Below are 15344 nucleotides of genomic sequence, written 5' to 3'. Positions count from 1 at the left end.
CAGGGATACTACACTACTAGTAGTAAGCAGCTACATGTACATGTAACTGTGATGCTGAGTTGCTTTACTAAAAAAAAACTGATAATAATACAATGTCATGGTACATGGTAGATGGGCTGTTCTGAGACACGGACAAATCTGAGATACGGGCAGTGCTTGGTCCCAAGGCGGCCGGATAAGAGACATTCGAGTGTACTATTGATAACAACTCACTGAAGACGGTTGCCGGCTGCAGTCAAATAATGCTCAATGTCTCATGCTGCATAGTGCATAGGAATCATCAACAAGAGATCTCTGTTTGAACTCAGAGCCAAGTTGAAAAGCTGTGATTGATCATCGGACAGAGGTCTGGTGTCTGATGTGATCATTTTGTGCGCCAGCTTCAGAGCCATGCCATGCACCTCCTTCTTGATGATTACTGTGATGAACTGTAGCCATGTACCCTGCAGATTTTATCTACTAAGTACATGACATACTATGTGTTGAAAGTACATTGTACACGCAGAAATCAACCATGGACTTTTTGGAAGTTAGTTGCTCGCCGGATATAGTAGGGTGAGAACAACAGCTGCAGGAAACAAGACAGAAGCAGTTGCAAAAACCTTGCCATTCATTACACATTATATCAATTGCATGTCATGGTTTACAACACAATCAGTCTTCGTTATAATATTCAACACAGTTTACATGGTACAGGCAGGCAGGCATAGTGGGATGGTCTAAGGCCATGATTGAGAAACAGAGGGTACCAGGTTCAAGTCCTGCTTGGAAGCGGAAAGAATTTTTCCAGCCGTGCTGCGACCCACAGTTAATTGGGAACTCGTGGTCTGGCACGAGGGTAACATGGATGCAGCTAATGGGATTTCGGTCTTTGACCACTTGGTGGTGGGTCTGATCTACTCACCTCCCACCCTTTAGGCGCTGCATCTGCGCCTTGATCCTAGATGGTGGTAGCGTTGCCACGGCGGATGCGGAAAACTCGGCTTCCAGCCGGGTCTCACGCGAACCGTGACATTTTATATATATTTTATTTTTCCATGGTATATGTACGTAGGAAAAGTACAGACTTGTTTGTACCACTGACGTTTCGCTGTGTTTATAAATAATAATTACACTACCGATGATGGTATCCGCACGACTTCACCATGTAATCACCGTAATCATGCGCCCAGTACTCACATGCGAACTGCAGACCTCCACAGAGAGCGAGTATTCCACCGTAGCCAATATTGCATGTGTGCTGAGAGAGAACAGTGGTAGCAACGATGCTTCCAAGAATCTGCGACACACGCCATACATGTACATGCATGACAAAGGCAAGGGGAATGCATACTATGCGGCATATTCTGAGATAGTGTATTTGCCCATACAAAATTCATAGAGATGATGAGAACACAATTCCGGAAGATTTCATTTTCAACTGGCAGCGATCTTGAGGAATAATTGCTGAAGATATGGATTTCAGCACAATATTCTTTTAAAAATAGGTGAGAGTTTGAGCTTAAGATTGAGCTTCACCTTCAAGCAGCATGGTAATGCGTTGATTGCTGGACACAATGTAAGCCGGTTGAAAGTGTATTGTGTTACAATTAACTGTCCTGATGGCTGCTCACTCACGATGGCCTATCTTACCTGTGACGAAAACAGGAGGCCATAGATTTGTCCAGCGTATTTGGGACCAAAAGTCCTGAATAGTTGAGAAACAAGTGGATGCATAATAGTTTAAAAATCCAAATGACCGTGCTCAGACAATTTACCAGTTACGTCACCATGTTGTCTGAATACATACATGCACATGTGTCTGCCAACCAATCCGGATTCGGCCGGGACTATCCCGATATCAAGGGTGGTGATAGGCACCCAAAGGTGCATTTTTTTGTGGTAAGCCTCACAGCTACACAAGTTTGTATACATTTTCATACCTAGGCATATCACTGTCCTGATCTCAGATTTGCCAAGGTTGGCAGGTACGTGAATACAATGTTACAAAACCTTTAGGAGCACGAATTTGCCTGCCTATTACTCTGATTGCTACAGCGTCTAGATAGGAACACCAATGCTAATGAGGACACTAGAGTGCAAATCATTACTTATTTTTTTAATACTTTGATCCCACTGTGATTGTTACTCTAGATTCACAACCTTTTATCAGTTCGATAACAAAGCAACACAAAGACTGCATCGCAGACTTTGAGATAGCTTGTCGTCACAGGTCCACTTACGTCGCTGTCACCAGGGGCCGAAGCGTGTAGTTTCCACCGATCGAGAAGAACAGAGCTGACACCCAGAGCAGGTAGGCCACCTTGCCCAGGCTCGTGCTGAAGTAGAACGTGATGAGAAGCACTGTGCAAAAACTGCTCAGGATGAGGTTAGTGCTCTGCCCAAGATAGTCAGAGAGGAAAATGCAGCACACAGATACAGAGCACTTGATCCATCAGCGTATCCGCGTACTCTGCACCTTTCCTATTCTTGAATCAACACCAAAGGAATAGTCCGTTTCCTGGCGCCGCTGATGATGGTTGTTGACCATATATAGTAAGGCTGAGCACACAGTACATTGTCACCCGCCGCATCGGAAAGCTGGATTAGCAAGAATCGCTGAGAGTGAAATCAGTGACTGGCTTCAATCTACATTACACATAACATATTTTGGAACTAATACTAGTAGAAGTGAAGGGAAGTGCGGGAGTGCACTCCGACAATGGGGCCAATTCCCAGCATGAATTCGATGGCTTAAACATCGTTTATCTGTACTCCGAAGTACAGTTCAACCTGTCGAAGGGACCACTTTGAAACAGCGACTGCTGTATGACCAGGACAAACAGGACCACATCTAGTGCCATATCTAGCCATGCAGGCATCAAGGGCGGACCCTAAGAACGCGGTTACATGTTTACTGTAGTCAGATGCTGTGTGCAGCGGGTACATTTTTGGGGTTGCGTTTAGATATTGCGTCAAATCCATTCCCTTGCATATCTAATGAGTCATTATGGCAGTCCATGATCGGTGCAGTACTAGTATCCTCAATATACATGTAGATAAACCTTTGTTTTTGTTCAAACATGTTGTTGGTTGGCAGCATGTAACAAGGTGGAGGACACCGTGTTCGGAAACAGTCACCTTTCTACAACCATCCACGGTTGGTAGAGCCCCGGTCGGTTGCGACCATCTGAACCGTATGGGTGTTAGACCTGGTTCTGACCCTCTCTATTCTGGGGGAGTTTTTTAGTACCATGGTCCATGGTTGGTTGTGGAAAGGTGACTGTTTCCGAACACGGTGTCCTCCACCTTGTTACATGCTGTCAACCCACAACACTGTACATGTACATGTAGTATCCACATGTACAGTGCTGCACATTGCAAATCCGATCAAGTGAGTCAATGCCATGCGGGGCGCTGTGCAGTCCTAGACTTGCGAACATTGGGCTGTGAGCAGCTGGTGGAGGGCGCAAATTTGACTCGAGGGATCGTACTTCGGTGAGAAGCACCGTGGCTCCGTTTAGCCTACCTTGTAAGAGTATTTGTCAACCACTGCACCCCAGAAAATCCGCGACGCCATATTAGCCAGCGATGACACGGTTCCAACCATAGCCAGGAAACCATCGTCGGCGATGAAGGTCTGCCCAAATGTCTGCAAACATAGGGGTAGGGGGAAAAGGCAAAACGTGTACATGTACGTACATGTAAGGAGACACATTGCAATGGCATACCGAACTGACGCAAATCTACACACAACCTTTAGCTCCACCAATAAGGCCTCGCGCATTGTATATGACACGGCGAGTATCCACACTAACCAGACACTACATTTGTAGCAATAATATCTGACTCTAAAGCGATTGTTTATAAACACCTGGCCTGTCTTGACCCACCTTGTAGATATTTATCACATAAACAACTGCCTGTCCATTGAAGAGGAAGGTCAACCACAATACTGGGAATATCAGTGTTCTCATTGCTTCCATCGGTCTCAGACTCCGTCCAAACAGTCCACTGGCGTCGGTCGACGAATCATGTGAAGTAACTGGGATTTCCCCAAGCTGCCAGGCGAAGCAGAGCATAGTGCAGTCTATTTGGTACTTGGGCGAGGTGCGTTGACTTTCAACATCCTGACTCTTCTCTTGAGCAGGCTACACAAATAACATAGCCAGGAACAACACGAAAATATTCGTTATGAACGACCAGCTTTCTACCGAAAGTTAGCTTAGTATTATCACCGAGATTGTCACTTGTACTCACTACTAACTCGTAATATTTGCTAATGCATTTGTACGAGCATGCCTATTTTACGCCTTGGAATTTCAACTCTAAAAATTGCAATCAAAGTGGGGTTAAGGATTAGAAGAATAGAGTAGGAGTATGGCCTACCTCTTTTTCAGGTGGTGGAGTCAGCAACAGCAAGCAGCCTGAAAGCTGTAGACCTAAATAGATGCCACCCAACATTAGATAGAGGCCAGGTGCGCGCTGCAGTAGAGATGCATCATTGAAATATCTAAGACACACAGAGATGCAGTGACAACATGAAACGCAGTCATGTAACGTTGCGGATGGACTTTGAGCCGCCCACACCATTGTTCAACTGACAACATAGACCTATAAATAATATCAAATGTCTTATGGGAAACAGTCAGGGGTAGGCTTCCCCCAAGTCGGCCCGTTTTTCGTCTATTCGGCTTTTCGCTCGGCTCAACAATACATCAGATTCGGCAGCAAAATCAGCTGATTGTTTGAAAATCGGCTGCGAAATTGGAATAATTATATTCGAAAATTGGCTAAAAGAATTATTGGAATATTGGGGTTCAAAATTGGTGAGATATTGGAAATACAGCTCTGCTGGCCATAGCTGTCCGTTGTAGTGTATCATTCGTTCATGAACCCATTTCTCAACAACATTAAATTTTGGTAGATTTTCTGCCATTCTCAAAGGAACCCTCCAAAATCGACGAAAAGCTTAGCGATTTTTGGACAAGTCTCGTTTAGGCGAATTTTTCGCCCGGCCGATTTGGGGAAAGCCTAGTCAGGGGAAGCGAACTGCCTAAAAAGAGAAAAAAAATGCCAGACCCACCAGGACTCGAACCAGGGACCTTGCTTGTCATGAGCAATGCTCTAACCAACTGAGCTATGGGAGCAGGCCGAATGAGTCGACAAAGTTTTTCACTCCAAAGGCATCTCACAACACTTGCCACACATACTGATGGCACTTGGGTCTTTTTCTTACCCCGGGGGACCAACCACAGTTAGTTCCTAGAATTTACTACCAGAGGTGAAAGAAAGTGATTAATTGAAATGGGAATGGGATGAACTTCAAACTCAAGGTAAACAGTCAGGGGAAGTGAACTGCATGAAGAGAGAAAAACAATGCCAGACACACCAGGACTCACGGGGCACATATTTTAGGGCTGAGACCATGCTACAAGACAATGCATTCGAACCTGTGTTGAATGACCGCCCATCTCGTCCGAGAAGCGGTAATGTGTGCGCTTTAGGGTGGTTTGGGAACACAGGCTTCACTGAATATTCTAGACTATAGTCTGGAGTAAGATTGAACTGAAAATGCACAGTCATACGCCGGAAGTTCTTTTTTAAAATTAAAGCAGTGCACTCGAACTGAGCCGCTCCAGTACTCACAGCTCGTCTTCTTGACAGCTGTCGTTTGCCTCTCCTTTCACATTCGGCACCAGATTGTCCGGGTTGATGTACAGCGTCTGTACTTGCGTAAAAATGCTGCTACTTGCGCCGAAACCAGCCACCACAATGCCACTGACCAAACCTTTGTGATTAGGGAGCCACTGTAGAAACAAACCAAGCCAGTGCAGAGCAATACTACTGAAGACTACTGAAGAAGAAACACAAACTTAAAGGAGAAGTTAAGGCGTAAATCAAAATTTCACCAGTTGTAGTCTTCGGGGTGGTGAGTCGAATGGTCTTGGTCCGAGGAAGCTGAGACGCTCCCTTCCTACTTTAATCCCAATCGAACTCGCGCACTTCCACCGAAACTGGGTGACTGCGCCCTACTAGATGAGGATCAGGATTTGTATGCAAAATGTCACTAAAAGCGCCATTTCGTTCTTATAAAAGCACGGATGACCGCGATTGGCACATATGTTGTAGTCTTTTGGACGCTGAGTCGACTGGTTTTGGTCCGAAAAGGCTGCGATGCAGAGTTCGGCCCTTATTCCCAATCGAACATGGTTGAACAAGCGGTCACGTGCTCCTGCGTACACCAGTCACCTGGTCACCGTGCCTGCAGGGTACAACTTACTAGCGTGTTTGACCTTTTTTGGGTGCAGTCCTGTCACTCGAGTTGAACTCGAGTTGAACCTTGGTGTGAAAGTTGTCGCCTGCTGGCACGGTGACCAGGTGATTTGGGCCCCCAGGAGAACGTGACCGCTTGTTCAACCATGTTCGATTGGGAATAAAGCAAGCTAAATGCAATTTTTTTAATTGCAATTTTCCGCTCAGCAAGCCTTCACAGCAGCTAACCTTCATTGCATTGAGAATAGGGTTGATGTAGATGATTCCATTGCCCAGTCCCACCATCAGACCATACGTCAGCACCATCAGCCTGACGTCATGGCATGTGTAGTACGTCAGAGCTACTCCCGAGCTGCATGAGGATAGCCACGCAGGTGCAGAAACAGAAATCAATCCTGAAAGGTGCTGGCGGCACCGCAGTGATCATGGTGATACATCATCCTTTTCCCCGGCTGAGCGGCCGATCTTCTGTAGTCTACCATGGTCTACGTAGCACTCTACAAGATAATCACTCATAGACTGTGACAGAGTAGTGTAGAACTACTGAAACACTTTCCTTTCAGAAAGCCATCAGTGACTGGTCCCTCTGTACAAAATTTCATATAATGGGGTCGCCAAGATGATTATGAAATTTTCATTTCAGGGCCACTCAGATTCAAGTCATGAGTCGGAAATGTTTTTAATAATACTAGAACAGTGTATTCCAGTTAAGATCCATGTCAACAAGAAACATGGCCGCCCGATGTCTGTTTTATACAATCCATAGTTCTGGGCAAAAATTACCCACAGTACAAACTACACAGCAGATAGCAAGAATAACTGCTATGCATCAAACCAAGAGTGCATAAACTGTTTATGGACTCTTGATCGAACGTATCTACTTCCATGAGGCTGCAGGCTACTGGTACAATGTAGATCTACAAGTACAGACAAGTACATGTCTATTGGTGTTAGATTCGTCGAGAATTGCACGAGGCTGCTACTGCCAGTAGCTACTGGCTGTGATGCTCACATTGTGCCCGACTGATTAGCAGAGCTTTCCCATGAGGGTCAAAGTCATGCCTCACAGTATCTGGTCAGAGCATAGGTACTGAATCACGTGACAATTTTCAACCATAATTTTCTTTTGCTACTATACAGGCACAAGGCGCAACTAACCACCAAGCAAGGCACCTTATTTGTCCAGGATACATACATTTTAAGGCAACCAATGACAGAAAGTACCTGCTGATCACGCTCCCGAGTAGGACTGTGAGGCGACAGCCAATCTTCCGACCTAAGTAACCACCAAACACCTTGGCAACAGCGAGTCCGATGATGAGCGCAGTGTAGATCCAGACTGAGGTCTGAAAGTAAGAGAAGATTCCCATAAATCAAAGAAGAAAATAGCGTAGTCATGGCAGACTCCACTGCAACTGTGCTTGCGTTACCATGGTTACCTAGCATGACGATAGTACAGTTACTACAACTTTTTGGCGTTTTGTTTCATTGATTTTGATGTTAAAAGGGGATTAGGGACTCTTGGATCTTTCCCCTACCAAAAAAATGTAATGGTACCGTTTAATACACATACACTTGTTTTCATTTTTTGGTGTTGTGTTCTAATCATTCGCCATGCCACTGTCAATTGTATTCTGTTTGCCCGTAAAGGAGGCCTTATTTTTTTACAGTTACTACTTCTACATAGACCGTGTGAGTTTGATGACAAGCATATCAGATACAAGTATGCTTGTCAATTATCATCAGCTGAAACATGATGATGATCTGACGTTCCGGCAGTTCGACTCCCTCTTAGGCCTGTCCGAAAAATGTGTTTTAATTTGCGGAAAATGGAAATGCAAAATGCACGGTTTTCCAGCCAACATTCAAACAAGAAATCAAAGGGGAATGTAAAAAAAATCAAAAAATCAAAGCCAAACAACCCAAAACGCAGAGAAAATGCATCCGTTGCCATGGCAACCAGAATCTAAAATGGCCGCCATGCCATGTTAATCACAAAATTATTGGTTTTCCATGTGATTTTTCCGGATGTCACACTGTACATGTACAGGTACATTGTATATGTAGCAACAAGTACCTCTAATCATGTCACATGTACACGCACTGCATGATCATAATCTTGTCACCCCTTTTGCTGACAAGCCTGCAAAGCTAATCATTTCTCATCACTGCAACTTGTGCAAGTCACTTGTGTTTCCCTTACGCTTGCTGGATTACAGTTAGGAGTACCTGTACTAGAACACATCTTTGTAGTTTTACATCATCACACCTGCATGTACATGACTGTACAATGTTATGTAGAACTAAACACCCATGTGTTCGCATTTGTGTGATTAGGAGGCCAGTGCAAAGTAAGGCTAGTGTATCAGCCAAGGCAAGAGGAACAGAAGACACCGAAATAGCAAGCGGAACTTGACTTGGTCGAGCTGAAACCTTGGCTGAAACCTTGGAATTCGACCGAAAATGGGCAAAATTCAGAAAAAATGCAAAAATGCAAAATGTACCCCAAAATGCAAAAAAAATTCAGAACATTTTTCGGACAGGCGATCACAGAGTCCATTGCTGTGTTACGTCATGTACTTGCACATGTATCTTATCTAATTAGTATCCAGTATGATCAATGTTGACCGTGGTAACTTTACCCCGCTTGTCTTCACCACGGCTGGCAGTGCATCCCCAGAATGCTTGCGGTTTTTGAAGCGATTATGCGCTATGCTGGCACAGCATGATGGCAAGCCCTACGGCGAGGTTATGGCCTATGTCAGATGCCGTCTGTCGTTTGCACTCCTCCGAGCTGCAGTTATGTGCATCAGAGGGGCTCGCTCTGCATACCATCGACCGGTAAATGCATTGCGCCCACTAGCCATGGCTGAGGGACGGATGTAACAGTGGTGTGTATAACCTCGCTAATGGCAGTGTCCTCAATGCTAATGGACGCGTCATGTTTTTGTTTATAATTTAAGGTGCAATTTAGCGCTGATGTGGGTATTTCTTTGCTTTTCATCATTTGGTCCTTTAAAATGAAGCGGCTTTTTATTTCCTTTTTTCTTCTTTTGCACCGAGATATTATTTCTTGCTGTTTTTTACCGGATGTGTCACGACTTTGAATTGAATTGAATTTTCCTGAATTGATTTGATTTTTAGCGTTATGAGCGGCTTTATTGACATTGCCCTTCAGATTGGATTTTTTATTTTTTAATAAACAAAGAGTGCACACATCTTGCTGTTATTTCTAACACCTTTCTACTTATCAATGTCAGTCTGGAGCAATGCATGATGGATAGGAAGTGAGGTGTTTGATCCAGTATGATCCGAGGGCAGAATATAAGTGTCTTCAGCTTGGATGGATTCTAACTTCACGCCCTACACGTATATTCCTGACTCGACTGCCTTTCTCATCTTCGTCCTGTTTTTCATCTGATTGTGAGATTTCGCAGTAAAGAGACCAATATGAGATTGGGTTATGTGCATGAACATCTACTAAACAACAACACTCGGGATTTGTAACAATTTGCGTTTGTAGTTATTCTCCTCGAAATACAAAACCCAATGCAGGAGAACCCATCAACATACTCCATAGGTCAAGTTAGTCTGTTCCCCGTAGACACGTATGTAGGATGTGATGTAAGGATTCATATTACCTGCAGTGTGGCCCCGGGAAGAAAAGGAAAAAACGGCACACATAGAATTACACACTTGATACAGTCATATTCACATGAGAGTACATGAATCTTTGGAAGGGTTGCACCCTCTCTTTACTTTAGGTGTAAGGGAAGGAGCTGATGCTACAATGCTGCTAACGTTATAATCATGTAAGTAATTTCTACTTCTGAAGTATGATGCAATATCTCAAAGGTGTCTCAGGCATGTTGGGACCAATGGGTGCTAGTATTAACAAAGTGATCAATGCATTATGACTTGACAGGATATACCGGTATACATGTAAATATCAGCTTACACAAGATTTCATTCCTATACTTCACGTACCGAATGTAAAGTAGCTCCCAATTGATAGATGTGTGAGAATGCCACCGAAGACTGCGACCCAGGCTTTTGGTCGGTGGATATCTGGGAATTGTGACAATGAAACAATAAAGCAGTCTCTCTCTATTTCTCCTCTCTCTCTCTCTCTCTCTCTCTCTCTCTCTCTCTCTCCTCTCTCTCTCTCTCTCTCTCTCTCTCTCTCTCTCTCTCTCTCTCTCTCTCTCTCTCTCTCTCTCTCTCTCTCTCTCTATCCATCTATCTCTCCTCTCTCATCATGCATGCGTCACACTCTCATGTAATATTTCTCTTATAAGATTTCATGCTTCACACTCTCATGTCATATTTCTTTCCTTTCCTCATCTTTTTGTGAGAACCTGGACATTCCACTTGTCCAGGCAAGAAGGCAGCAATTCTTGTTCATTCTGGCGAAGTAAAATAAAAATAATAATACCAACCAGCCAACCAACCACCCAAACATAAGGAGTACTACAAGAGGGTAAGCAGCAGCATTTGGCAGTCGAAAGTTCCTATGTTGAAATTCTTTCTTAGTGACCGAAACAGCTGCCAACACGCATAAGGAATAAATCTTCAGTGCTCGAGGGAACCCTTTGTTGCTGTTGTGGGCAAGCGAGGGTATGTTTGTGGTCGGCCACAGAGCGCAATGGTGGTGGTAAATGCCAACGCAGGAATACCATCACGCGAATAAAACATCCTGATGAACATTCTGATGGTTTTGAGCATCCCAGCAAAGCAGATAAGAAGATGGCCGAGAGGTTACTTGATGTGACCAATATTATTAGCCCATGCAACTGACCTCCGATATTCTGCGTATAGCGGTCTAACTGATCATGTCTACCACATACCGTGAGCATGGGTTTGATTGTGAGTTGTGTTTTGACTTGCCAATTTCGGGGTGCTGTGGATAACCCTGTGTGTTTGTGTGTGTGTGTGTATGTATGTGTGTGTGGTGCGTGTGCGTGTGCGTGTGTGTGCGTGTGTGTGTGTGTGTGTGCGTGTGTGTGTGTACGTGAGTGAATGTAGGACGGCCATTGATGATCTTTATTGACAGCTATCGTTATTCATATTTTATGGAAATTGAATTACCTAAGACAGTGTTTTTATCTACAGCGATCTCACATTTCAAGCCCACATGCACTTCACAGATGCCTCCACCTTGCCACTGGCAGCGAGGAGGGGGTAGAACGACATCACGGCTTATTCTCTTACGATTTGCATGTTTAACGGTAGCGATGAGGTGTTCCCCTTCATTCTTGCTGTTGGCGATGCTATCAACGGTACTATACGCCCTCGCCTTTTGCTCTGTATCAGACGCGATCGAAAGAGAATCCTCCGGACTGGAAGTCATCATGGCTGTAATGGCTTCAAGTGCTGCCCCACCGTCCTAGCGGAATAGCTACATAATACGTTGCACTGGCCAGAAAGAGGAGAAAAATTTGTTTGGACCCATCGATATAATCCTCCCGTTTATATATCACCTGTTTCATGTCTGCTTAGGGTTTGGGGAGCAGTGCTTATGGAATCGTGCTCAGGCGTCATGGTGTATCTGGATATGTTTTCCAAGACGGCTTCCAGGTGTTTTGCTATTCCTGTCCCGAGAAAGCAAAATATCCTGTTTGCAGTATCTTCTTTTATCACCGGTATCCGGCTTGAACACGGCCAAAATAGAGGTTCCCTCAAGTTCCCACCACTACAAATGTCATCCTTGTGTGTACGGGCTTACGCGCACGGCGCGGCTTCCCGGTAATCGGACTGGGGAAACAAACGCTCAATGATATCATGCAACGTAGCCACAGTGCCCGATGCGGTTATTGTTTTCCACAGCAACGGGTGCATTCCAACGCGACGCAGAAAGCGGACGATCAGAAGTCATGGTCTAGGAATTCGTGCCCGTGGTGACCCGCCATACTGAAAGGATCACGTTCACGCGAAGTACACCGATCTCCTTCTGAATGAGATACATGCGGGTCTTGAAGATGGCAGAGCAAGTGGGCATCCTATGTAGATTGTATTAATAATTATTGTAAAAAAATATTTAAAAAACCCTCAAGTAGCATGATCGTCCTTCGTTACGAAAAGCCATTGGCATACATGATCATCATCACCATCATAATCACAAGCCCATAGCCCTAAGGCCGTCGGTGCGTCACAGAGCAAGTATGAACAAGCGAGCGCCATAAAAACCGATCGCGTTCAGCAGCGAGCAGGGACTGCATGTAGATGCTAATCCTAAAACTAAAATTCTAATACTTGACAACATGATTGTTCTCATGTGATGAGTCAGGTCTTAAAATACGCCACCTTGAAACTATAGTAGATTAAAATTGCAGAAGGATTCCATGATTGGGCTGCTGGCAAGCTCGATAAACCCATCATGCCGGCCCCTCACATAACTAGAGGTACATGACTGTATTGACTATTGGGGACAGCAGAAGAACTACCGCGAAGGGAAAACAAAGCTGTTGGCATTACATCACCTGCACAATGACTCTCCACGAATGACTCTCTACGATACATACATGTACACTGTACCTATAGACTGTACAAACATGTTTGCATTCATCTGATACTACTGTCACGTGCCGGTATGTCCAGGGGCATATGGAAATTGACAGGTCCTGTCGTTTGCTACGTCTCGTACGTGTGTGTCTCGGATTTAGGACAGCTATGGGCGCGAGGGCCACGTGCTTGACATCACTATGGCAACTTCGAATATTGTTGTGACAAGATCATGTCAAGATCGAAAGATCGGAACATCACCGCAAAACAAACACATGGACTATACATGTAGTTGAGAACACACACACACAAACACAGATACACACACATACACACGCACGCACGCACAAGCACACACACGCACACACACTCACTCACTCGTACCCACATGCTTCTCACTGGCTCTTATTGTCATATCAGCCCAGGATGCCAAGTATTGGGAGAGAATGGGAGACTGTCAGGGACCGAAGAGAGAGAGAGAGAGAGAGAGAGAGAGAGAGAGATAGAGATAGGGAGAGAGAGAGAGAGAGAGAGAGAGAGATAGAGAGAGAGAGAGAGAGAGAGAGAGATAGATAGAGAGAGAGAGACAAACATGATTGTTATAGATGTCTTGCTAGATGTAGCGGGGTAGAGGTACGCATTTAGCTCAAGGTATTCCCTGCAGGGTTATTCTGGATCATAGCAAGTAAGTACTTCGTAGTCTCCTCCTAACATTTCGTATCATGTACCTGTCACTCCTTTCATTTTTTCTTTCCTTTTTTGGTGCGTTTTATGTCCCCATGACGTCGAGACCTCAGGTCGACAGAGGGCAAAAAGCCTCACCATCACTATGCTCCCACTATGCAATTTTTTATCTTTGCCTGTGAGCTGTCGTTTTTCGGAAACCATTCCTTCGACCATTGACTTTATAGGGGATTTTGCCAGTGTGTGTACATTGGTCTCTTGGAGACGACACGTATGTGTGCATTTGGTGGCCAGCTGCCAACGTGGATGACATAATCCATCAGTAATCGTACTCCTAACCCGCAATAATTGGCAGGGGCCTGCGAAAACTATCTCGACTGTAAAGAGTTTGCGCTTCACGTGTTTTCAATTTCGAACTTGAGAAAAATGTAAGTTGAATCGCTTCCTTCACCGTGAGTGAGAACTAACGTGCGTTGAATCGCTTTGTTTCACTGTAAGTTGGCCCTCTGTCGCGTTGAGATCTCACGTTGCAACGTGAGGAGCGCCACTTTTGCTGTGAGATCTCACGTTCGAAGTTGAAAACCGTGAAGCGCAGACTCTGTAATATCCAGATTTATCCGCACACCACCAGGGCAGTAGTATTGCAGGATGGCCCCTAGTCCAGTTCGTCGGTATATCAATGATACGGAGCCGGACCAGCTAGCTGCCTGTGGCATGTCCATCTTGCATGCAGTTCACAATGACCAGTAGCCAACTAACATACAACCTAACCCTGTTTACCACCACCAAGCCCAATGCATCATCACCTTGGCGTCCGTGTCTCTTGCCCTGACGTCTGCAGACTATTGCTTTGAGGCGTGGGGGTCGCACGTGAAAGGTTATTGTTTGAGCTCTTGCCTTAGTTACTATCCTCCCCTCGGGATATTTGGCCTCTCATGTCTGCTAGAAAATGCAGGTTGTTACAACTGCAAATCAAGTAAAACTGCCCTTGAAAGTGTTTGACAAACCGATTTATCATGCAGCTGCCACCTCCTTCAATGACGAATTTCCAACCGGATGATGTAACCACTACGAAGCGCGGTTGACTGAAGTGGCTCTATAAAGGGCACGGCTACGTTGTCGAGAAGTCAGGGCGGGACGAGGTGATCTACAAGGATTGAAGATGCGACCGCAAAGACGGACTAACTTTAGACTGCATAGGACGACTGATCTCTCAAGACGACGATACTGTACACAAAATTGTGAGCTCTAAAAGTGTTGTTCGTGACGGGGTTGTATTTTGTGAACTGGTCATTCGGTCAATGACTCAAAGCGACATCTGTTAAATGTCTTTCGGCGTGGAAAGCTCTCTTTGAATGTGATTTCGGTGAGTTGTCTTTTCGGTGAGGCATGCATTTCGGTGAAATGTCGTACTGTGAATCGTCGTTCGAGGAAGAGTCGTTCGGTACTTGCAAGGGGCCATAAGTACAACAAAATACATGAGTGTCCCCATACCAAGGTGTCCATGCATGCTAGAGATCAACCTTGAAAAGAGAAAACATTACTTCTTCTACTCATTAGTTGACTTCTTTTGTAAAATGATTTTTCATTGCCAAATTAGTTTTGAACTCCCTTTGAAAATTATCATGTAGTCGTCACTCGTCCAACCGATGTCACCCTCACCCTGCAAATAGTCACGTATCTCTTTCGTACCTCCATCTCTCCTTCCAACATGGCCGAGCATCAACTATACCTCAATTTTTTAATTATTATTATTATTATATCCATAGCCTGCACGTGCACAGTCATGGCTGCTAATATCCAGAGGTCATGACTTCGTAACATGCAAATGTACATGTACGCGGAGTTTTGCGGACTACCCGTCATTATCTCGTCCGCCCCGGGATCCCTGATAAAGGCTGATC

The 15344-nt window shown here is 44.9% G+C and overlaps 1 protein-coding gene across 1 annotated transcript; it reads right to left on the bottom strand.

Annotated features, from left to right (window-relative positions):
- Positions 1-24: 24 nt before the first annotated feature.
- On the bottom strand, positions 25-11679 carry LOC135810574 (uncharacterized MFS-type transporter YhjX-like). The gene is made up of 13 exons (XM_065324067.1): positions 11467-11679; positions 10243-10323; positions 9829-9896; positions 7480-7601; positions 6484-6607; positions 5629-5789; positions 4369-4492; positions 3873-4130; positions 3509-3631; positions 2223-2377; positions 1633-1687; positions 1180-1279; positions 25-568 (listed from the first exon to the last, which is right to left on the bottom strand). The coding sequence occupies exons 1-13, from the start codon at positions 11606-11608 to the stop codon at positions 531-533; spliced, it is 1551 nt and encodes a 516-aa protein (XP_065180139.1). The 5' UTR covers positions 11609-11679; the 3' UTR covers positions 25-530.
- Between the last annotated feature and the right edge of the window lie 3665 nt (positions 11680-15344).

Source organism: Sycon ciliatum, chromosome 2 (genome assembly GCF_964019385.1).
Source record: "Sycon ciliatum chromosome 2, ocSycCili1.1, whole genome shotgun sequence".
In the NCBI taxonomy this organism is placed as follows: domain Eukaryota; kingdom Metazoa; phylum Porifera; class Calcarea; order Leucosolenida; family Sycettidae; genus Sycon; species Sycon ciliatum.
Note: the sequence above shows the minus strand (reverse complement) of the source record. Positions and strands in the feature narration are given on the sequence as shown.

Excerpts from the sequence above, each read along its gene's own strand:
- LOC135810574 (XM_065324067.1), bottom strand. The coding sequence starts at position 11,608 with ATGATGACTTCCAGTCCGGAGGATTCTCTTTCGATCGCGTCTGATACA. Across the intron at positions 4,131-4,368 it reads CTCCACCACCTGAAAAAGAG|CCTGCTCAAGAGAAGAGTCA; the intron begins GTAGGCCATACT and ends TTATTTGTGTAG. Across the intron at positions 1,280-1,632 it reads GCCTCCTGTTTTCGTCACAG|ATTCTTGGAAGCATCGTTGC; the intron begins GTAAGATAGGCC and ends CGTGTGTCGCAG.